Here is a 25,151-nt window from a genome sequence, read left to right on the forward strand (position 1 = left end):
AGAGCCGCCTGTCGCTCTTTGTGCTGTCTCACTGGTCCGCAGGCGTTGCTGCTCCAGGATGTTTTCGAGCCGTACTCACTCTGAAAAGGAATTTCTTTATTTGAGAAAAGACGTGGGACGCTGCTGCAGACCTGGGACTAACCAGTTTCAGTACTGAAAACCACAGCTGACACAGCATTCTTATCTTCTGGTCTCTTGTGTAACAGAAATCCCTCTTCACTCCCCGACTCCTTAAAGAGTCGCACTGACATGTACAAAACTGCTTCAAAAGTCTGATTACATCACTTCGGAAACTGCTGAGCACTCTCATTACCAAACACTGAATGAGCGCAGTCTGGCTAATTTGCATTCCGTTTTAAGAAAATATTTATTTTCACGTATCTCAGTGATTATGACGTCATATCTTCTGAAATACGTGCCGCACAGTGAATAATATGACATTTAGTGGTATATGTCGATGATATATGAAAAATATGTTACGAATACAATTAGTAATAAAGAAGTAATAATTTATAACGTCCTACCGGATGCTGAAGTTCAACTGCATGAACAACGACAATGTATTAACACTTAACTTCCCAGTCCCTTTTTTTTTTTTTTCACTTCCTGCCCTGGTGTGGTCTGACAGACTGCTGTATTTAAATAGCCATAAAAATTGAATCCAGAAATTTCACTGAAACAATTCAGATTTTTATGGAAAATGTTACGTTAATAACACACACACACACAAATATTCAGGCGATTTTAAAGTTTATTATTACGAAAGAAACACATTTAATCAGAAAGCTGCACAAAATGAACAACTTAAGTAAGGTAGCCAGAAAGGTGGGACTGAGGATGGCCTGTAACAAGACAATGACATCAAACACCACTGCAGACTGGGAAACACTGGAAGGCACTGTGCAAATGGTGGACATATTTAAATACCTGGGAGAATTTATAACGGGGAGGAACAGGAGCAAGGAGGGAATAACAGAGAGGATAAATAAGATGAGGTCAGCCTTCTGTATGACGAGAGAGATATACAATAAAAAGAATACATCCACAGAGGCAAAGATAAGCCACTACAAGGTAACAGTGAGGAATGCAGTATTATATGCTGCTGAGACGATGACACTAGGAAGAAATCGGGCAGAACAACTAGAGAAAGAAGACAGAAAAATACTAGGTCCCAAAAGAGGTAGAGAGAGGTGGATGCGAAGACCTAGGGCAGAGTTGTACCGGAATACGAGAACAATATCTGGGGAAATCGGACTCAAAAGGGCGAGATTTGCTGGACATGTAGTTAGGATGAGTATGGACAGAATGACGAAGAGAGTGTGGGAAACAACAGGGAGGACAAGTGGGTTGTTGAACTTCAGAAGGACTGGTTGGAATTGGGGATCAGGGTCGAAGGAAAGGAAAATTGGAGGGACAAATAAACACCGACGAATATGCCGGAGATCAACGACAGGGAAGAATACAGGAAAAGATTTAGAGTGTCTCCAGTGGAGCCGACAGGAGAAAAGGACACTGAAGATCTCGGAAAAAGAACGGAAGAGAAGAAGAGAAAGAATGAAGAGGTTCTGGGAGAAGAAGAGGAAAATTGCGAAGGGGCTACCCATGGTCCTATAGAGACCGTAACGCAAGAAGAAGAAGAAGATTCAACGATAGCGCTAATGCAATAAAAACCCAAAAACCGTGTACTCTAAATTTCACTTCTTGCTGTATTTTTGCTGTCTATTATACACTGAAGAGCCAAAGAAACTGGTACACGTGCCTAATGTTGTGTAGAGCCTCCGCGAGCACGCAGAAGTGCCGCAACACGACGTGGCATGGACTCGACTAATGTCTGAAGTAGTCCTGGAGGGAATTGACACCATGAACATTGCAGGGCTGTCCATAAACCCGTAAGAGTACGGCGGGATGGACGTCTCTTCTGGGCAGCACGTTGCAAGGAATCCCAGATATGCTCAGTATGCTCTGGGGAGCTTGCTGGCCAGTGGAAGTGTTTAAACTCAGAGAAGTGTTCATGGAGTCACTCTGTAGCAATTCTGAAGGTTTAGGATGCTGAGTTGTCCTGCTGGAATTTACCAATGGATGCAGGTGATCAGACCCAACACACCAGTACAGAGCCTCCACCAACTTGAATAGTCCCCTGCTGACACGCAGGGTCTATGGATTCATGCGATTGTCTCCATCCGCTCGATACAATTTGAAACGAGACTCGTCCGACCAGGCAACATGTTTGCAGTCATCAACAGTCCAATGTCGGTGTTGACGAGGGCAGGCGAGGCGTAAAGCTTTGCATCGTGTAATCATCAAGGGTACACCAGTGGGCTCTCGTTGAATGGTTCGCACGCTGACACTTTTTGATGGCCCAGTACTGAAATCGGCAGCAATTTGCGGAAGTGTTGCACTTCCGTCACGCTGAACGATTGTCTTCAGTCGTCGTTGGTCCCATTCGTGCAGGATCTCTTTCCGGCCGTAGCGATGTCGGAGATCTGATGTTTTACCGGATTCGCGGTACACTCGTGAAATGGTCGTACAGGAAAATCCCTACTTCATCGCTACCTCAGAGATGCTGTGTCCCATCGCTCGTGCCCCGACTATAACACCACGTTCCAACTCAATTAAATCTTGGTAACCCGCCATTGTAGCAGCAGTAACCGATCTAACAACAGCGCCAGACACTTGTATTATATACTGTACCATAGGTGCTACCGACGGCAACGGCGTCTTCTGCCTCTTTATATATCTCTGTATTTGAAAACGAATGCCCATATCACTTTCTTTCGCGGTTCAGTGTACATGTAGTAATCAATGCATAAGAAACTCTCATAAAACAGTAATAGAAATTCAAATTAGACTAGTACTTTTTAGCTTTTTAGTCTCCTTCTAGCTGCAAATTTTTGTAGAGCATTCACAGCAAACTGGCTTCTTGCAACAGTAGCAGACATAAGGGGACATCCTCTGTTTTTTATTTGGGGTGAGGTGGAGAATGTTCTGCGTTTTTTCAGTCGTTCTACAAAGACTTCTGTGCTTGGTTCTGCTACAGCCAAAGCACGGTGAATGGAAGCACGAAGAAATGCTTTTAGGCCACACAAATCAGGTTCATGTCAAATACTTGCATCATTTTCAGGCTTTTATTTGTTTATTTTTACGTTACCAGTTTCAGTATAATACTCAAAATGTCGTCACTTCAAAATGGTTCAAATGGCTCCAAGCACTACGGGACTTAACATCTGAGGTCATCAGTCCCCTAGACTCAGAACTACTTAAACCTAACTAACCTAACGACATCACACACATCCATGACCGAGGCAGGATTCGAACCTGCGACCGTAGCAGCAGTGCGGTTCCGGGCTGAAGCGCCTAGAGCCGCTCGTCCACAGCGGCTGGCAATGTCGTCACTCATAAGTAAATTTCGAATAGTAAGAGGATCTGGATTTTTCCTCCTTCAGCAGTTAGTTTTACTGTTAGCATACGAATGATGTTATGCTGCCAAACATGAAATTGATGAGACTTCACAGATCACCGATATTTGTTTCGCCCAAATATATTTCTAACAGAACCTTTAACAAAACATTTAGTCTCTACACTTCTGTTTCCATCTCTTTGACCACTTGTTTCATTCAGTGAATTCACGGCACAACAAATTCGTTTTCTATCCACTCTGTTCGGATTATGAACTATCTTCCCTTTCAATTTAATTTTCACTATCTGATCAAACATCACTTCCTAAACTATCTTCAAACGATTTGAAAACAGTATCCTCAAAGTCAGCTGTACCACGAATGATAGATGAAGACCTAGCTACGGAATCCATAACGCAAAATCCCAGTGCGGTCTCAGAGACCGCTACAACGAAAGAAGCAGTAACAGGATCGGCACGCGTCGATCCGGCAAACAACGGCAGCTGCGGGAAGAACAACCAGACAACGCACTGGTCCCCTACCCCACCTCTATGCATTAGCAACAGAGAAACAACAAACGCTTCCGGTCTGTGAGACAGTACCTGGGACGTTACGGATTAGGCGATAAACTGTTTTTTCTTTCATCACTTTGTGTGGGGTGTCAGCGGTAGAAAATTCCGAAAAAGTTTGAAATTATTCGTAAACCTTGTTGGAATTTGGTAACTCTTTCAGTACCAATGGTTTCGGCCTGAAACCACCATTTTGCTGTTATTTTAAACTACCAGCGCCTTTCGCTTGAAACCAGCGATGCTGCTGCAAGACAGAGGGATCTACTGCTACAATGAGGTGCTTCTACGAACTTAGTACATAGCGGCAGTCACTGGCAGCGTTCAAACCATCAGTTAGCGCAGGGACCGTGTTACGTGATTGTAACAGGCTGTCGCATGTGGTATTTTGATAGGGATCGTACCGAGGAGAACGTTGACGGTGAAGTAAGTACATCTACAGTTTACTGTAACGTAAATCTGAGTTTGTGCTGCTGTTGTCATAAGCGATTTCGAATTGTAGCAGCATCTATCAGCGAGCGAGGTGGCGCTACGGTCAGCACACTGGACGACTGTTCACACCCGCGGCCGGTCATCCTTATTTAGGTTTTCCGTCATTTCCCTAAATTGTTTCAGGCAAACGGTTCCTTTGAAAGGGCACGGCCGACTTCCTTCCCTAATCCGACGGGACCGGTGACATCGCTGTCTGGTCCCCTCCCCTAAATCAACCAACCAGCATGTACTTCTGATATTAATTTATTAAATTTTAGGCACATTTCTGCTTTTTACGTAAGACCCTAATTTGTTTTAGGTATTACGAATTCACGGAAGTTTCGAGATGTGGGATTATCTCTAGGGAAAATGCGAAATTGCTTACAAATATATCTCATGAAATGATGGATGATAGAAAACTGAATGTCTCAGTGGTTCTACAACTTCAACACAACTGATTGTTTAGGTTTGCTAATTTCTTCTTTTATTGCTGCTTACTACGATAAAAATAAGCGTTAATTATATTCCAAAGTGAAAATGTTTGAATATTTACTTTTAGCAAATTTTTCTTGTATTTGTAAATTACTATGACTATAAAGGTTAATTTCGTGAAAAATGTTAAAATGAATCTTTTATCTTATTGGAACTCAGAGGCTTAAGTGCCTTCATTCGCAAATGTTTGTTGTGGTCTTCAGTCCGAAGATTGGTTTGATGCTGCTCTCCATGCTATTCTATCCTGTACAAGCCTCTTTATCTCTGAGTAACTACTGCAACTTACATTCTTCTGAATCTGCTTACTGCATTCATCTTGGTCTCCCTCTACGATTATTACCATCCCCTCTCCTCCCACACTTCTCTCCAGTACTAAATTATCTCAGAATGTGCCCTACCACAAATTTCTTTGTACCCTAATTCTGTTCAGTACCTCCTCATTAGTTATGTGATCTACCCATCTAATCTTCAGCATTCCTCTGTAACACCACATTTCAGAGGCTTCTTTTCTTGTCTAAAGTGTTTAGCATCCATGTTTTACTTCCATACACTCCATACAGAAACTTTAAACTTTAAGAAAACGCTTCCTGACAAATCTATACTCGACGTCAGCAAATTTCTCTTGTTCAGATACGATTTTTTTTGCCATTGCCAGTCTACATTTTATATCCTCTCTACTTCTGCCATCATCAGTTGTTTTGCTGCCCAAATAGGAAAACTCATCTACTACCTTAAGTGTCTCGATTCCTAATCTAAATCCCTCAGCATCACCCGATTTAATTCTACTGCAGTCAGTTATCCTCGTTTTGATTTTTTCGACCTTCATCTTACCATATATCTTCTTATCAAGACACTGTCCATTCCGTTTAACTGCTCTTCCAGGTCCTTTGCTGTTTCTGACAGAATTGCAATATCATCGACTAATCTCAAGGTTTTTATTTCTGCTCCCTGGACGTTAAGTCCTACACCAAATTTTTCTTTGGATTCCTCTATTGCTTGCTCTGTGTACAGACTAAATAACATACGGTATAGGCTACAGCCCTGTCTAGCTCACTTCTCAACCACTGCTTCCTTTTTATGACCAACTCTTACAACTGCCGTCTGGTTTCTGTACAAAGTTGTAAATACACAGAAAATACGTAGAAAAAAGCAGAAGAATTCATCAGCAAAAACAACATAAAAAAGTTAAAATCAAACACATCTAACATATTTCAAACACATGTTAAAAACACAATCAAAAACATACACATTTACACACAGAAACAGAGACTTGTACAAAAAAATCCTCAACCCGCCAACTTGAGATGTCAATCAAAGATCCATAAAGAAAATTATCCAGTCCGTCCAATACTGAATTGCAGAGCAGCTCGTACGTATCTACTAGCAAAACAAATGCAGTCACAGCTCACCCAATACTATAAACTAGATAATGATACACCAATAAGAAATCCATGGCACAGCACAACTACTATCCTTTGATGTATAAAGTATGTATAGTCGCATCGATGTTAACGAAACCATAAAAATAGTTGAAGAAGACCCGAAAACACACTACAGCTAGCTCATGAACACACATGTGATACAATAAAGTTATTACAACAAAATTATTTTGAATTCAATCAAGAATACTACATACAAGAAGAATGTTTACCCATGGGTTCACCTACTTCATGAACATTAGCCAACATTTTCGTAAATCATATAGAAAAATTTATATTGCGGAGGTGTATTGTGTTCAGTGCCCTCGGCGACAGGGTGTCGGGACCACATATATCCTACCGCCTAACTGCCAAAATCAGTGCCTTCCTTGCCGCCGTAAGGCTTTCGAGGCTGGTTTTCCGCTCTTATTTGCAACATTGCGATTTATTCAATTAAATGTGCTGTCGATGTCACATTTCATGCGACGAAGACAGAAGTTGGGGACAATTTTCTGAGGTGACTAGGTGCTCTGGCTGTTTGCAGTTATTATATTCTATTGGCCAATTAAGCATTGGTATTACAAGCATAAGCCATTTTAATTATTAATTTCCCATGAATTTATTCGCTAGAAACCGCCAATTCACTTCTCCAGTTGGCAATCTCCTCTTCATTTTTATATTTAAACTCTTGTCTCTTGAAAAGATGACGGCAGCGGTAGCTTGTCGCAAAAATTTTCGAAGCACAGGTTGTAGGTGTGCTCTCTCCCCCCCCCCCCCCCCCCCCCCCCGCCCTCCCCCATGTTATTCAATCAGTTCTGTGGAAAGGGATTTTAAGTTCATGATGGAGAAGAAATAAAAGGTTTGAGGTTTGCCAATGACTTCGTAATTCTGTCAGAGACGGGAAAGGATCTGGAACATTAGTTGGACGGACTGAATTGTATCTCGAAAAGAGGTTACATGATGAACATCAAAAAAGGAAAACAAGTGAAATGGAGGGTATACGAATTAAGCTGGGTGACGCTGAGGGAATTAGATTAGAAAATAAGACTTTAAAAGTAGGACGTGACTTTTGCTGTTTGGGAAGCAAGATAACTGACGATGTCCGAAGCAGAGAGGATCTAACGTACAAATTATCAATAGTAAGAAAAGACTCAGAAAAAGATAAGTTTATTGAGCTCTAGAATAAATTTTAGTGTTTAGTTGTTTTTCTACGGATATCTGTAGGCAAGTAAATGGTGGATGATTAGCAGTGTAGGCAAGAAGCAAGTAAAAGCTTATGTAGTGTCGTACTGCAGAAGAATACTGAAAATAAGATTGGTAGATCGAATAAGTAATGCGGAAGTACTGAATCGAATTGGGGGGAAACGAGTGTTATGACACACCTTGACTAAAAAAAGACAGTGAATGGAAGGATACATAATGAGGCACCAAAAAATGGTCAGCTTGATCATGGTGCTAAGTGCGAGGGACGACGGGGAGGGGTAGGGGATAAAAATTCAAGACAGAGATCAAGGCATGGCTACAGTACGAAAGTTCAAATGGATATTCGAGTAGGTTACAACAGTTAAGTAGAGGATAGACAAGCATGGAGAGCTGCGTCAGACCAGTATTCGGACTGAAAACCACAACAAAAAACACTGGAGAGCTTTGGCCTCTAAAATGGAAACCCTGCAAAAACCTAATTCGTAGATCCGACTTTCGCTTCATCCAAAAGAGATTTTACTTACGTTCTCTCCGAATTTTCTATCAGTCATTATCTGTAAGTAAATGTGTTTCAGCATAACTTAAATTTGCACTGAGAATAAAAAGAAATAAAATTTATAACATCCGTAATGCTTCACACAAGATGGCGGCATTTTTTTTCAATTGGCGTCGACTGTCTTCGACGTGTTGCGTAAAACAACAGTGGTACGGCTCCTCATTTAAAAATTACGCAATGCATTGAATAACTTAGCATCAGGTTTTGGAGATACAGCTGTACCTCCCGCTAAATATTTTTAAAAACAAAGTATATTTTTGGAGAGCAATTTTGATCTATATTTCATGTTTACTTCTCAGAAGAGAGCGTGTGACAGTGAGAAGGAGATGCAATACTAGCGTCGATGATTGTGGACTTAACATGAATCGTTACTTTACACTGGAAAACTCACAAGCTACAACCGCTGACAGATCGCAAAACCGATGTTTCTCACCAATGTAAATTTAGTACTGGCAATTTTATACCTATCACTGTGCAACTTTGATTGAAATGCATGTTTATTTTTAAACGTTCTGTTAAATGTTGGCCTATTTAATAAATGTTTTCGGTAACAGACCTTGGAAGAAATTCTTTATGCCAAGCACTTTATTTAAAGGTGTATCCATAATGTGGGCGGGAATTAACTCCCAATTGAAAACTGTTTATGACTACAATTTTCATGGAAGAAAAACTTACAATGGTAAAATTTGTTACACAATAATTCATTTATGCCATTGCTCATATCACCAGCCGATCATGGCGCAACGTCTAACTTTGCATGAGCAACTCCAACTGGCATCCCGGTACAAGTACAGCGATGGTGGCCTGGCAGATGTAAAGACCGCAAGGAATTGCCACTACAAGTTGATGGACGCAGGCTCTGTGTGAGATTTGGGTAGAAGCAGTCGAACCAGGACGGAGGAAAAATTACAAGTGCGTTACGAAAACTTCGCTCCAAGCCCTCGTAAAACCAAAAGACACAAAGACAGGAACCTCGCGGAAGTAGTTTGACCTGGCATGCAATTCAAACTGTTCTGAAGACTGAGTTAAATTTTCGGACTTGGAAAGAACATTACTGCCAGGAATTATCGCCAGCAGACTGTGGTCATAAGTTGGAATGTGAGGAAATGATGCTTACTCGGTATGAAGACGGGCTCAATTTTTCGATAATACCCTGTGATCCGATGTGACTGTGTTTCACGTTGGAGGATTTTTTAACCGACACAGTTGTTATTGCTGAGAAAAGGAGGATGCGATGTTGGTCGCTGAAAAAACCAACATCGCCGAAATGTCGCAGTGTGGAGCGCTATGACATCAACGAAAGTTGTCAGTCAGTATCTTACTGTGGACTCAATGCGTATTTGCTTGAAGATGGCCCTCACGGAATTGTATCCACATACTGCAATTACAAGGACCTAATCTGCATGCAAGATGGGGCCGCACTTCACCTCGCAAGACCTGTCCTTGCATGGCTCGACATCCACTTTGCAGGGCGCTAGTTGGGGCAGCGTGGTCCCCTGGAATGGCCAGCAAGGAACTTCTCCTCCCCCCATCCCCCAAACGTCCTTCGACTTCTATTGTAGGTGCGCGAAATAGAATGCTCATTGTACAAAATCAAAATTCCTGATGAGTTGGAACGCATTCGCTATGTTTTGGAAAAGTATTGTTGGATTATTTGCAGAACATCCCCATCAGTTAGTGGCAACTCGTGGATAATAATGTAAATTATGTCGAATATTAGCTATGGATAACAGTTTTACCTTTGTAAACAATAAAATGTTTTTGTTCATGAAACTTGGTTAAGTATCAATACAGTTATAAAAAGTTTTCAATAGGGAGTTAATTCCCGCCCATCTACAGTTGGCCTCGCCGGAACATGTACGACGTGGGCAATATATAATTGGCCAAGAAAATATTTGCGACTAGTTGTACCCGACCACAGTTTGCTGCGGCAGGGTCTGCTTAAACGGAAAAGAAAGAAAAGAGAAAGTACACCTTTCTTATATGTATGGGAAATGGATACACGTCCTAATCTCCTCCCCCCATTTCTCTGTCCATCTTCTCCTGCCCCCCCTCTCTCCTTCTGTCCCCCTCTCTGTTCATTTCGTCCCATCCCTCTGTCCATCTCCTCTCCCCCCTCCTCCCACTGTCACTGACCTTCAGCCTTGTTTATTACTATTGCAGATTCATATTCTATAATAATATTATAATCGTAAATCAATGAGCCATAAATAAAACTTTCCTGTTTGCTAATAACGTTTCACTGTTATGTATATAACCTAAACGTTTATTACAGTAACATGCAGAAATTTGAAGTGATTAGGAAAGATATATTTTGAGATTTTTGGTAACAATGTTTTCCCTTTATATATATATTGAAAATATGCGTATATTAAATAATTAGGTACATAAAATACGCCTGTATTAGAATTCAACGTTGTGTCAAAATTTCAAATCAATCGGTCAAGAACTTTCGGAGACCAACGATTTTGTACAAACCCGTATTTACATTTTTATAACATTACCCTTTTTACTACATACTGATTACATATATACCAGATGGCGTTCCCATAGGTAAATATAAACACATGAGTGTTCGAATGCTATGTTGTGTCAAAATTTGAAAGCAATCCGTGAAGAGCTTTTGGAGCTTTGAGATTTTGAAGAAACGAACATCAACGTTTGTAAAAGTTTCTAATCGCAAATCTCCATAAGTTTATGAGCAAATGCTTTGAAATTTTGATACAATGGTTACATTGGAATACCCATGTGTTTTATATACATATTTTTTATTATATGTAATGTACAATTTTTTATAAATTTAATAATAAGTAAATAAATGTAATAATTTTGTAACAATGTTTCCCTATTATTACATTTATTTCCATACTATTAAATTTATTGTATATTACATATATACAGGGTTATCACATATGATTGAAGCGATTTCACAGCTCTACAATAACTTTATTATTCGAGATATTTTCACAATCATACTAAAACTCAAAAAGTTTTTTTAGGCATTCACAAATGTTCGATATGTGACCCTTTAGTGATTCGGCAGACATCAAGCCGATAATCAAGTTCCTTCCACACTCAGCGCAGCATGTCCCCATGAATTCGAAAGCATCGTTGATGCGAGCTCGCAGTTCTGGCACGTTTCTTGGTAGAGGAGGTTTAAACACTGAATCTTTCACATAACCCCACAGAAAGAAATCGCATGGGGTTAAGTCGGGAGAGCATGGAGGCCATGACATGAATTGCTGATCATGATCTCCACCACGACCGATCCATCGGTTTTCCAATCTCCTGTTTAAGAAATGCCGAACATCATGATGGAAGTGCGGTGGAGCACCATCCTGTTGAAAGATGAAGTCGGCGCTGTCGGTCTCCAGTTGTGGCATGAGCCAATTTTCCAGCATGTCCAGATACACGTGTCCTGTAACGTTTTTGTCGCAGAAGAAAAAGGGGCTGTAAACTTTAAACCGTGAGATTGCACAAAACACGTTAACTTTTGGTGAATTGCGAATTTGCTGCATGAATGCGTGAGGATTCTCTACCGCCCAGATTCGCACATTGTGTCTGTTCACTTCACCATTAAGAAAAAATGTTGCTTCATCACTGAAAACAAGTTTCGCACTGAACGCATCCTCTTCCATGAGCTGTTGCAACCGCGCCGAAAATTCAAAGCGTTTGACTTGTCATCGGGTGTCAGGGCTTGTAGCAATTGTAAACGGTAAGGCTTCTGCTTTAGCCTTTTCCGTAAGATTTTCCAAACCGTCGGCTGTGGTACGTTTAGCTCCCAGCTTGCTTTATTCGTCGACTTCCGCGGGCTACGCGTGAAACTTGCCCGCACGCGTTCAACCGTTTCTTCGCTCACTGCAGGCCGACCCGTTGATTTCCCCTTACAGAGGCATCCAGAAGCTTTAAACTGCGCATACCATCGCCGAATGGAGTTAGCAGTTGGTGGATCTTTGTTAAACTTCGTCCTGAAGTGTCGTTGCACTGTTATGACTGACTGATGTGAGTGCATTTCAAGCACGACATACGCTTTCTCGGCTCCTATCGCCATTTTGTCTCACTGCGCTCTCGAGCGCTCTGGCGGCAGAAACCTGAACTGCGGCCTCAGACGAACAAAACTTTATGAGTTTTTCTACGTATCTGTAGTGTGTCGTGACCATATGTCAATGAATGGAGCTACAGTGAATTTATGAAATCGCTTCAATCATTTGTAATAGCCCTGTATTGTGTTTTATATAACTATTTTTTGATATATGTAATATACAATTTTTTATAAACTTAATAATAGGGAAACACTGTGACAAACATTTAATAGTAGGGAAACAAAGAAATACTTACCTAAAAACACGCCTGTTTTAGAATGTAACATTTTGTCTAAATTTGAAAGCAATCCATCAAGAACTTTCACAGATTAACAATTCTGACCAAAGGAAAAATTTACTTTTTATTTATATTGATAAGATTGACGTAGGATATACCCTTGTTAATGAATGTCACAGAAGATGCCGGAAATGGACAACGTTCACATCGATGCAGAGCAGAGACACACATAGCAGCTTTGCCTGAGGGATAGCAGCAATAACATTTCAGTATTCTGCTTCAACTCTTCCAGTGTATGGGCATTATGTGAGTCCACCTGACCTTCAATTTTCCCCATACATAAAAACCACAAGGTGAGAGACCAGGCGATCGAGGTGGCCAGCAGATTTTGCTGCTTCTGATGATTGTCCTATTTTCACAGAACACCTCATGCGCTCTTGACTAGGTTATCGAGTCAGTGCGTACTGTTGCTCAGTCTCGCTGAAAATGCCCATTTAGCCTTTCTTTCGTATAACCATCTTTTGTTTTGGATGGAGAATGGGACAACAGCTGCTCAGTATACGAGAATTAATGCTAATCAGTTAAGTCCAGAAACTGTTTAATTTATATGCGGATTAACTCACAGAAGATGAACGACTATACATGAGAATTAATGGTAACATCTTCAGCCGCGTGTTTCAATCTCCTCATTCAAATGTGACTGGTTTCGATGACACGCTGCACTGTCATCAGGCCCCTCTACTGGCAAAAACTGGACCTATAACCAACTTTCCATATTTTCATAGCAGGGGATAACAATCAAACTCAGAGTCCACTAGATCTGCTGGTGTATGAAGTGCCCGCTACATAATCAAAAAACATAGTTGATTTTTATCACCTGTTATGCCAGTAAAATTGATGAACAACCAACTTTTGGTACTCCTCTCACTCACCTTTTTCCGTATTGTTATTTCATACCTCTCGCTCCATATGGATGGGGCAGGGGGGGCTGTCAGCAGTTCAATACTCCGCTCTTCCGCCAAGAACATTCTTACAAATATGAGAGACAAAAGAATATCATGAATTTTCGTTTTAAATTAAGGATCTTAACGGTAGACAGCTACAAGGACAAACAATATGTACAATTTAAAAAACACAATTGCAATGTGGTGATATTCTTCCGTGAAAAAAAAAAAGAAAAAAACACTGGAACACTGCGCTTTCACTTAAAATCTGAAGGACCTGGACTGGATAGGAAATGTAGTGGCAGGAGAGAACATGTTCCATAGGATTGAGGGATGTGCATAAAGAGGTAGGGGCTGTTAGGTGAGGAAACTGTGGTATGATAGGTAGGAGGTGAGGCAGATAGTGGGAATACAGTCAGTGGGAAAGGCATAGTGTGAGGAGTAGTGTGGTGTATGGGGAGAGTAGTGCTTACAAGAGCAAAGTGACAGGGATGGATAGAGAGGGAAAAGGAGTTGGAGGTTCTAAAGTGGGGTGGGAGAGGTAGGGAAGAGTTAAAGTTGGTAAGAGGGATAAATATTGGGGCGGATCTCATTGTCTGGGAGAGGGAGTTGGTTGAAGTAGAGTTGAGATGGGATATGGAGTGTGTGGAGGTGTAGGGATGGAGGGATGTGGTTGTGAAGGCGCAGCAGCATACTAGGGTTGGTGGTCAGAGGGGAGAATAGGGTTATTGGAATCTAGTTTGCGGATAGTATAGGAGATGTGGAGGTGTTCGATGTGGTTGAGGAGGGGTGGAAATTTGATAAGATGATAGATAAACCATGTGGGGGACAGTTAACGGGAGAGGAAAATGAGGCGGAGTGCATAGTTTTTGACGATTTGGAGAGACTTATAGAACTTTGATGGGGTGGAGATCTATGCAACACTTGCATAGCATAGGATAGGTCAGGTCAGGGTTTTGTAGGTTTGGAGCGTACTGGAGGGGTGTAATCCCAAATTTGGCTGGTTAGTAGTTTTAGTCTAGTGTGGGTTTTCCGTTGGATGATTAATAAGTGAGGTTTCCACGTTAGTTGCCAGTTGAGCATTAGTCTAAGACATTTTAGTGCGTTAGTGGATAGGATAGTAGGACAGTCGTAAATAGTAAGGTAGAACTCGTACAGGGGAAGGTGCAGGCAGCTAGTCCTACAATTATTGCCTGAGTTTTGGAGGGACTGATTTTACAAGCCATCGGTTACACCAGGAGATAAACTGATTGAGGTAGATTTGGAAGGACTGTTGGGATTTCTGGAGTGTAAGGCAGAGGGCGAGGAAAGCAGTGTCATCTACTCTCACTCAATCAGATGTAATAAAACAACGAAATATTCGGGACAGATCATGTGGAAGATACACATGCACAGACATTTGACAGCAACCGATTATTGGATCCAAATCACAGTTTCCAGCATTGCCTCCAATGGGCAGTTCTCCTGTTCGTTAACTAGGGTCAGTTGTGAGTCAGGCTTATAAATATTTTCTGTGAGAGTTTTGTCTTGTCAACTCTGAAGTTGTTCTATGGAAATGCTGACAGAGCACAGCACTGTTGGCTACAAACACCTGCCCCGCAGTCTGCAGTGATGAGCTCTGCAGACTCACTTCTGTGAGGTAGCCCATGATGGAGGTGTCTGTGACACTTCTGTACTCTCATCAAAATGTGGTAGTTCAAACAGAGGTATTCATGATGCTGCTACTCACTCATCTCTATGTGGTAGCCCACGACAGACATGTCTGTGACACTTCTGCGCACTTACCTACGTAAGGTAACCCATGACAGAGGAGTCTGTGATACTTCAGTGCACTCACCTCCGTGAGGTAACCTGTGATGGGGGTGTCTCATGCTACTGTGCACTCACCTCTGTGAGGTAATCCGTGACGGGGGTGTCTGTGATGCTACTGTGCACTCTCCTCCATGAGATAGCCAATGATCGAGGTGTCTGTGACACTTCTGTGCAGTCGTGAGGTAACCCATGATGTAGATGTCTGTGATGCTTCTGTGCACTTACCTCCATGACGTAACTCGTGACGGATGTGTGTGTGACGCTTCTGTGCACTCACCTCCGTGAGGTAATCCGTGACGGGGGTGTCTAGCATCACAGACACCCCCGTCACGGATTATCTCATGGAAGTAACACTTCTGCGCTCTCACCAAAATGAGGTAGACCATCGAAGACGTATTCATGATACTGCTGTGCCCTCACCTCCATGTGGTAGCGAGTGACAGAAACGTCTGTGATGTTTCTGTGCACTCACCTCCGTGAGGTAACCTGTGATGGGGGTGTCTCATGCTACTGTGCACTCACCTCTGTGAGGTAATCCGTGACGGGGGTGTCTGTGATGCTACTGTGCACTCTCCTCCATGAGGTAGCCCATGATCGAGGTGTCTGTGACGCTTCTGTGCAGTCGTGAGGTAGCCCATGATGCAGATGTCTGTGATGCTTCTGTGCACTTACCTCCGTGACGTAACTCGTGACGGATGTGTGTGTGACGCTTCTGTGCACTCACCTCCGTCAGGTAATCCGTGACGGGGGTGTCTAGCATCACAGACACCCCCGTCACGGATTATCTCACGGAAGTAACACTTCTGCGCTCTCACCAAAATGTGGTAGACCATCGAAGACGTATTCATGATACTGCTGTGCCCTCACCTCCATGTGGTAGCGAGTGACAGAAACGTCTGTGATGTTTCTGTGCACTCACCTCCGTGAGGTAAGCCATTACGGAGGTGTCTGAGACGTTGCTGTGCACTCACCTCTTTGAGGTATCCCACGACGGAGGTATCTGTGACGCTGTTATCCACGTAGTAGCCTATGACAGAGGTTTCTGCGACGCTCCTGTGCACTCACATCTGTGAGGTAGCCCATGACGGTGGTGTCCGTGACGCTGCTATCCACGTAGTAGCCTATGACAGAGGTGTCTGCGAAGCTCCTGTGCACTCACCTCTGTGAGGTAGCCCATGATGGAGGTGTCTGTGACGCTTCTGTGCAGTCGTGAGGTAACCCATGATGCAGATGTCTGTGATGCTTCTGTGCACTTACCTCCATGAGGTAACTCGTGACAGATGTGTGTGTGACGCTTCTGTGCACTCACCTCCGTCAGGTAATCCGTGACGGGGGTGTCTAGCATCACAGACACCCCCGTCACGGATTATCTCACGGAAGTAACACTTCTGCGCTCTCACCAAAATGTGGTAGACCATCGAAGACGTATTCATGATACTGCTGTGCCCTCACCTCCATGTGGTAGCGAGTGACAGAAACGTCTGTGCTGTTTCTGTGCACTCACCTCCGTGAGGTAAGCCTTTACGGAGGTGTCTGAGACGTTGCTGTGCACTCACCTCTTTGAGGTATCCCACGACGGAGGTATCCATGACGCTGTTATCCACATAGTAGCCTATGACAGAGGTTTCTGCGACGCTCCTGTGCACTCACCTCTGTGAGGTAGCCCATGATGGAGGTGTCTGTGACACTTCTGTACTCTCATCAAAATGTTCTAGTTCAAACAGAGGAATTCATGATGCTGCTATTCACTCATCTCTATGTGGTAGCCCATGACAGACATGTCTGTGACACTTTTGCGCAATTACCTACGTAAGGTAACCCATGACAGAGGAGTCTGTGATACTTCAGTGCACTCACCTCCGTGAGGTAACCTGTGATGGGGGTGTCTCATGCTACTGTGCACTCACCTCTGTGAGGTAATCCGTGACGGGGTGTCTGTGATGCTACTGTGCACTCTCCTCCATGAAGTAGCCCACGATGGAGGTGTCTGTGACGCTTCTGTGCAGTCGTGAGGTAACCCATGATGCAGATGTCTGCGATGCTTCTGTGCACTTACCTCCATGAGGTAACTCGTAACGGATGTGTGTGTGACGCTTCTGTGCACTCACCTCCGTGAGGTAATCCATGACGGGGGTGTCTAGCATTACAGACACCCCCGTCACGGATTATCTCACGGAAGTAACACTTCTGCTCTCTCACCAAAATGTGGTAGACCATCGAAGACGTATTCATGATACTGCTGTGCCCTCACCTCCATGTGGTAGCGAGTGACAGAAACGTCTGTGATGCTTCTGTGCACTCACCTCCGTGAGGTAAGCCATTACGGAGGTGTCTGAGACGTTGCTGTGCACTCACATCTTTGAGGTATTCCACGACGGAGGTATCCGTGACACTGCTATCCACGCAGTAGCCTTTGACAGAGGTTTCTGCGACGCTCCTGTGTACGCACCTCGGTGAGGTAGCCCATGACGGAGGTGTCTGTGACGTTACTATCCACATAGTAGCCTATGACAGAGGTGTCTGCGACGCTCCTGTGCACTCACCTCTGTGAGGTAGCCCACGACGGAGGTATCCGTTTCACTGCTATCCACGCAGTAGCCTATGACAGAGGTGTCTGCGAAGCTCCTGTGCACTCACCTCTGTGAGGTAGCCCATGACGGAGGTGTCGGTGACGCTGCGCTTGGTGGCCCTCGCCTCCGCCTCCTCCGCTTGCAGCGCCACCAGCAGACACGCCGCCGTCGTCGCCGCCCACCGCCAGACGCACACCTGTCCAACACAGCGAGGTGACGCGGACTTCCATAGCTGAAACTCAAGGCACATGTACTTCATACGATACAAGTGTTACCAGGACCGGTTCGAGGAGATTTTTCCGTACCAACCACATATCACACGGCACCCGTTGTCGCATGTCGAGAGTAGGTTCTGCCTGGGATTGACAGAGTCGTACGTAAGGTTCGTACGGTTTAAAAATGGCCGGACAGAAGTTAAAGATGACCCTCGTTCAGGACGCCCTTCGACATCTACCGACGACGCTCATGTCTGGAACGTCAAAGAAACTGTACGTGCCAATCGAAAACTAACTGTCTGAGAGATTGCAGATGAATGTAACATTTCAGTCGCATCATGTCATAAAATCCTAACACAGCATGCATCGTGCTGCCGCCAAAGTTCGTCCCACGACTCGTGAGTCAAGACCAGAAAGACCTTCGCCTCGCTATCTGTGAAGAGCTTTTGGATCGCGTAAATGAGAACTAGAAGTTCCTCGAAGAAATCATAACTGTCGATGAGACGTGGATCTGCGGTAATGATGTTGAGACCAAGGTTCAAACTTCACAATGGGTTGGGAAAGGTTCTAAAAAGAATGGCTCTGAGCACTATGGGACTTAACATCTTAGGTCATCAGTCCCCTAGAACTTAGAACTACTTAAACCTAACTAACTTAAGGACATTACACACATCCATGCCCAAGGCAGGATTCGAACCTGCGACCGTAGCAGTCCCGCGGTTCCGGACTGAAGGGCCTAGAACCGCACGGCCACCGCGGCCGGCAAAGGTTCTCAAAGACAGAAAAAAGCTCGTCAGGTCAAGTCAAAAGTCAGAGCCATCCTGATAGTTTTCTTTGACTTTGAAGGATTCCTTCATCATGAATTAGTGACACAGGGACAAACACTAAGGAAACGGCCCGAAATGTGGTGAGACAATTCATGCCTCTTGCATCTCGATAACGCACCTGCTCATTCATCCCTGTTGGTGTGTCATTGTTGCACAAAAAAACGAAAACACTGTGCAGCCTCAGCCTCCGTACTCTCCAGACCTTGCCCCTGAGGACTTTTTATTATTTTCATAGTTGAAAACCCCATTGAAAGGACGAAGATTTGCAACGATAGACCAGAGCGATCCAGCAAGAGGCGTACCAAGACTACTTCTGGAATTGGAAACGGCATTCGGAGCTGTGTATCAATTGTGGAGGAGAGGATTTCGAAGACCATCCACAATAAGTAACAGATAAGCGTAGAAAATTTTGTAGACAAAGTTCCGGAATTTTTTGAACAGATCTGGTAGTCCACGATCAGCTAACAAACTAACTACGAACAATCTACTAGATGAATACCAATCAGTTTTTCGTAAACATTGCTGCACAACATCTGCCTTCAGATGACCTCAACTTGCATTGGAGGCACAGGAAGCTGCTGTTTTTTAGACTTCAGCGAAGCCTTTGACACTGACGACGTCGACATTTTACTTGCCAAACTTAACAGCCTAAATTCCTCGCAAAGTGCAGTACAATTACTGAGGTTCATCAGTGCAATGGCAGAACAATTAATTTCATGAATGAAATACGTCTGGAACCAGAGTTACGGGCCGTGAAAAGTAATATGTACAAGTACCGTAATAAAAAAAAGGGTGGCAAATTACTACGCAAGAAATAAACGACATGAAGTTTCAAAAAAGCTTAGACGTCTTAAGAACCTAAGTAGGATGAAATTATGGTTCATTACTGCAGATCAGGGAGCTCATCTCGTTAGGAATGCGTCGTCTGACACCTTAAAGTCACAATGAAGGCAGGGAGTATTAGGTGTCCCCCAGGGTTCGGTATTATTGCCACTCTCTTCTCATTGTATGTCAACGATGTGCTATCAGTTTTGTCGTATTGCTAATATCATATGTACTATGATTACATCCATTTGTATCTAGGTGCAAAACCAATAAACCTGAAGATAACTACAGAGAATCTCAGTACTGGGCAGTGTGCACTATAAAAATGGGTACAGGGCATAGGGTTAAAACTCAACCCATCCAAAATCCATGCGGTACTGGTTGATCATTGTAGGCTCGTTGTTGTTGTGGTCTTCACTCCGAAGACTGGTCTGATGCAGCTCTTCGCACTACTCTATCGTGTGCAAGCCTATTCATCTCTGAATAACTACTACAGTCTACATTGTTCTGAATTCAATTACTGTGTTAATCTCTTGGTGTCTCCCTACGATTTTTAACCCCCCCCCCCCCCCCCTCACACACACACACTTCCCTCCAATACTAAACTTATGCTCCCTTCATGTGTCAGAATGTGTCCGATCTAACGTTCCCTTCCTTTAGTCAAGTTTTACCACATATTTCTTGTCTTCCTAATTTCATTCAGTACTTCCTCATTAGTTACATGATCTACTGATCAAAATTTTAGCATTCTTCTGTTGCACCACATTTCGAAAGCTCCCATTCTTTTTTTGTATAAACTGTTTATCGTCAATGTTTCACGTCCATACATGGCTACAGTCCACAGAAATGCCTTCACAAAAGATTTCCCATCACCTAAATCTATCCTCAATGTCAGGAAATTTCTCTTCTTCAGAAACGCTTTTCTTGCCATTGCCAAGTCGGCATTTTATATCCTGTCTACTTTGGCCATCATCAGTTAATTTACTGCCCAAATAGCAAAACTTGTCCACTACTTTAAATGTCTCATTCCCTAATCTGATTCCCTCAGCATTATTACATTGCATTACCTTCGTTTTGCTTTTGTTGAGGTTCATGTTATACCCTCCTTTCAAGACACTGCTCATTCTGTCCAACTGCTCTTCTAAGTCCTTTGCTGTCTCCGACAGAATTACAGTGTCATCGGTAAAACTCAAAGTTTTTATTTCTGCTCCCTGGACTTTAATTTCTACTCCAAATTTTTCTTTGGTTTCCATTACTGCTGAATAACATCAGGGATAGGCTACAGCCCTGTCTCACACTCTTCTCAACTAGCTTCCTTTTCATGCCCTTCGACGCATATAACTGCCTTCTGGTTTCTGTACAAGTTGTAAATAGCCTTTCGCTCCCTGTATTCTAACCTTGCTACCTTGAGCATTTCAGAAAAATTGTTCTAGTCAACATTGTGAAAAGCTTCCTCTAAGTCTACAAATGATACAGACCGAGGTTTGCTTTTCCTTAACCTATCTTCTAAGGTGAGTCGAAGGGTCATTATTGCCTCGCGTGTTCCTACATTTCTTCGGAATCCAAACCGTTCTCCCTCAAGGTCAGCTTTTTGGAGTTTTTCCGTTCTTCTGTAAAGAATTCGTATTAGTATTTTTATGACGTACTAAATTGATAGTTCGGTAATATTCACACCTCTAGCACCTGCTTCCTTTGGAATTAGAACTATTAGATTCTTCTTGAAGTCTGAGGGTTTTCTCATACATCTTGCACACAAGATGGAAGGGTTATGTCACATTTGGCTCTCGGCAGGCTATCTATAGTTCTGACGGAATGTCCTCTATTTCCGGGGCCTTGTTTCTACTTAGATCTTTCAGGGGTCAAATTCTTCTCGCAGTAACACATCTCCCATCTCATCTTCATCTACGTCCTATTTCTGTCATATTGCGTTCAAGATCTCCCTCGTACAGACACACTGTATATTCATTTCATCTTTCAGCTTTTCCTTCTTTGTTTAGGATCATTAGCCCGAAATATCGGGAATCCCTACGTATATCTGCGCCAACAATGAATCGATGCGCCAACAATGAATCGATGCAATATAGGCGAATACAAAACGGTGTTAAGTAGTTGGTTGTGGCAGACACGCGAAGCAGCGGCGCCAAGCCCAGTTTAAGTATCAGGGCTCTTCTCCTGCCGCACGGACTGTGGCCTTGTGAGGTCCAATTACGCAGCCAGCCGGCACCAGTGGCGACTTGAACCTCGTGACCTGTCGCGCCGCACGTGACCACGGGCCGGACTCGCGGCCTTCGCTGCCATTCACGTAAATGGCGCACGCAGCGGCCAATGAGCCCATCTGCCGGCATACCGAGGCCGTGACGCATATGTGTGGCACAGGACAGCTCCACACAACACGTACCAGCAACCCGAGTAAACAACTGGGCCCCAAGGCAACACAGTTTGGGACCTGGAGTATTCGATAAGTAAGGGTCGTTTGCTTACGCAGAGCGACATAGTCTCCATACTTTTCTCCGATATTATAGCTTATTCTCATTTTATTGCATGTGATATAACTAGAGTTGCGCTCTGCCAAAGCTACTGTTCGATAGTTTTGGTACAGTACACAAATGAAGTAGTAAATGGTAATGTTGGTGTTGTTAGAGAAAGAAACATAAGTGAATGTCTGAGAGAGAAACTGGGAGCCGACGACTTCTCGTTTATTTTGTTTGTTCTGAACACGATTGGAAGCTCACATAGTTCAGTTTTACTCCATTGCGTATTTTATATCCTTACAAAATATAGCCGGCCGAAGTGGCCGTGCGGTTAAAGGCACTGCAGTCTGGAACCGCAAGACCGCTATGGTCGTAGGTTCGAATCCTGCCTCGGGCATGGATGTTTGTGATGTCCTTAGGTTAGTTAGGTTTAATTAGTTCTAAGTTCTAGGGGACTAATGACCTCAGCAGTTGAGTCCCATAGTGCTCAGAGCCATTTGAACCATTTTGAACAAAATATAAATTGTATTTTATAAGTTGTAACAATAAGCTGATCGCTTCTGCTCTTTTACGTAAACAAAGCAATTACTTTTGGCGCAAGTACAGTTTACATGCTCAAACATTAAAACGTTTAATAAATATTGTTGTTACACTGGTGTCCAAAATTAAAGCAACGAGCGAAAATTTTACAAGATTCGTTTATTTTGCCACAAAACACTATAAACAGGTGACAGCAAAGTAGAAACAATGTAAAGAATGCAGAACGTAAACAACTACACAATATATACCGGTAGACAAAATATTCTTAATTTCTTTCCAATTTAATGGATTTGTATACAAATTCCGACAATTGGTTAATGTGCTCAGTATGGGGTGTGAAAGGGAAAGGAGTGAGACAGGGTTGTAGCCTCTCCCCGATGTTATTCAATCTGTATATTGAGCAAGCAGTAAAGGAAACAAAAGAAAGATTCGGAGTAGATATTAAAATTCATGGAGAAGAAGTAAAAACTTTGAGGTTCGCCGATGACATTGTAATTCCGTCAGAGACAGCAAAGGACTTGGAAGAGCAGTTGAACGGAATGGACAGTGTCTTGAAAGGAGGATATAAGATGAACATCAACAAAAGCAAAACAAGGATAATGGAATGTAGTCTAATTAAGTCGGGTGATGCTGAGGGAATTAGATTAGGAAATGAGACACTTAAAGTAGTAAAGGAGTTTTGCTATTTAGGGAGTAAAATAACTGATGATGGTCGAAGTAGAGAGGATATAAAATGTAGACTGGCAATGGCAAGGAAAGCGTTTCTCAAGAAGAGAAATTTGTTAACATCGAGTATAGATTTAAATGTCAGGAAGTCGTTTCTGAAAGTATTTGTATGGAGTGTAGCCATGTATGGAAGTGAAACATGGACGATAACTAGTTTGGACAAGAAGAGAATAGAAGCTTTCGAAATGTGGTGCTACAGAAGAATGCTGAAGATAAGGTGGGTAGATCACGTAACTAATGAGGAGGTATTGAATAGGATTGGGGAGACGAGAAGTTTGTGGCACAACTTGATTAGAAGAAGGGATCGGTTGGTAGGACATGTTTTGAGGCATCAAGGGATCACCAATTTAGCATTGGAGGGCACCGTGGAGGGTAAAAATCGTAGAGGGAGACCAAGAGATGAATACACTAAGCAGATTCAGAAGGATGTAGGTTGCAGTAGGTACTGGGAGATGAAGAAGCTTGCACAGGATAGAGTAGCATGGAGAGCTGCATCAAACCAGTCTCAGGACTGAAGACCACAACAACAACAACATGGGGTGTGACCACCTTTGGCAGCAGTACAGATCTGACAACGATGGGGCATGTAGTGAATGATGTCGCCAGCCTCACATTGAGGCAATGACGCCCATTCTTCCTGCAGAGCTGCTCACAAGCCTTGGAGAGAGGCTGGTGGATGCTGACGTGATGCAAGCCGTCTCCCTAGTGCATCCCTGACATGCTCTATAGGATTAAAATCGGGAGAGCGATCAGACCAAGCCATGCTTGCAATATCTTCCAAGAAAACATCGACCACTCGTGAGGTCGAGCGTTATCGTCCATCAGTACGAAGTCTGGGCCCACAGCACCTCGCAACATCCGCGATAAGGTTCCAAGATCTCGTCACGATACCTGACAGCAGTTAAACCTCACCGATTCACCCGTACAATTTCATGAAGTGGTGTTCGCCTAGCCAACGTAATCCCTTACCACACCATTACGGATCCTTCTAGATATCGGTCTCTTTCCGCAATGTTTGGATCCGGAAATCGTGTTCCGCATTCCCTCCAGATGCGAATCCGTCTCCAGACCAAATCAGGACTCTTCTGCGAAACGAACACTGGCCCACTGACCGACTGTCCAGGTGACTTGTTGACGACTCCACTCTAGACGTTCGCTTCTGTGAAGACGCGTAAGAGGTACACACACAGCAGGTCTCCAACAATAAAGGCCATTCTGCTGAAGCCTTATGTGTACCTTTTGATACATCACTTCCAGTGGGTTCCGGGAGGTCAGATGCCAATTGCCATGCAAGTTTAAAAGAAAGTAAACTATTCTCTGATGAGCCAAAAAAAACCGACCAACGCTCACGGCGAGAATGAATGCCACCTGCGTTGCCGGCACGTAACGCCGTAACATACACGTAGCAGGGACTTAAGTCATCACTAAATATTTTCCTTCACTGTTTACAACACTCTTGCAACGCTGGGGTAACTTTTCGATTCCGCGAATGTAGGAATCAGGTGGTTTTGAGGCGAAGAGCTCGTCGAGCCATGTTCGGAGCGCATTTTCATCCGCAAAGGAAGCTCCTTGAAGACTGTTCGATAGAGATCGAGAAAGGTGAAAATCTGAGGACGCAGGGTCAGGCGAATACGGTGGATGCGCAATGCCCTCCCAACCCAACTCCTGTGTAGTCTAACAGAATGCAGGGGAGCGTTATCATGGAGTAGCATCACTTCAGGCAGTCTTCCTGGTCGTTGTTTTTGGATTACGTCTCCAAGTATTCAGTTGACAGTAAATGTCAGCAGTGGCGGTTACAAC

At 43.4% G+C, this 25,151-nt stretch overlaps 1 protein-coding gene across 1 annotated transcript in view; it reads right to left on the minus strand.

Annotated features, from left to right (window-relative positions):
* The window catches only part of LOC124798733, a 76,759-nt gene that overhangs the window by 32,395 nt on the left and 19,213 nt on the right, over nucleotides 1–25,151 (minus strand). Inside the window, exon 2 of the mRNA XM_047262261.1 lies at nucleotides 17,815–17,943. Coding sequence (XP_047118217.1) covers nucleotides 17,815–17,943 — 129 coding nt within the window. The remainder of the gene's footprint in view (nucleotides 1–17,814; nucleotides 17,944–25,151) is intronic.

This window comes from Schistocerca piceifrons, chromosome 5, assembly GCF_021461385.2.
Source record: "Schistocerca piceifrons isolate TAMUIC-IGC-003096 chromosome 5, iqSchPice1.1, whole genome shotgun sequence".
In the NCBI taxonomy this organism is placed as follows: domain Eukaryota; kingdom Metazoa; phylum Arthropoda; class Insecta; order Orthoptera; family Acrididae; genus Schistocerca; species Schistocerca piceifrons.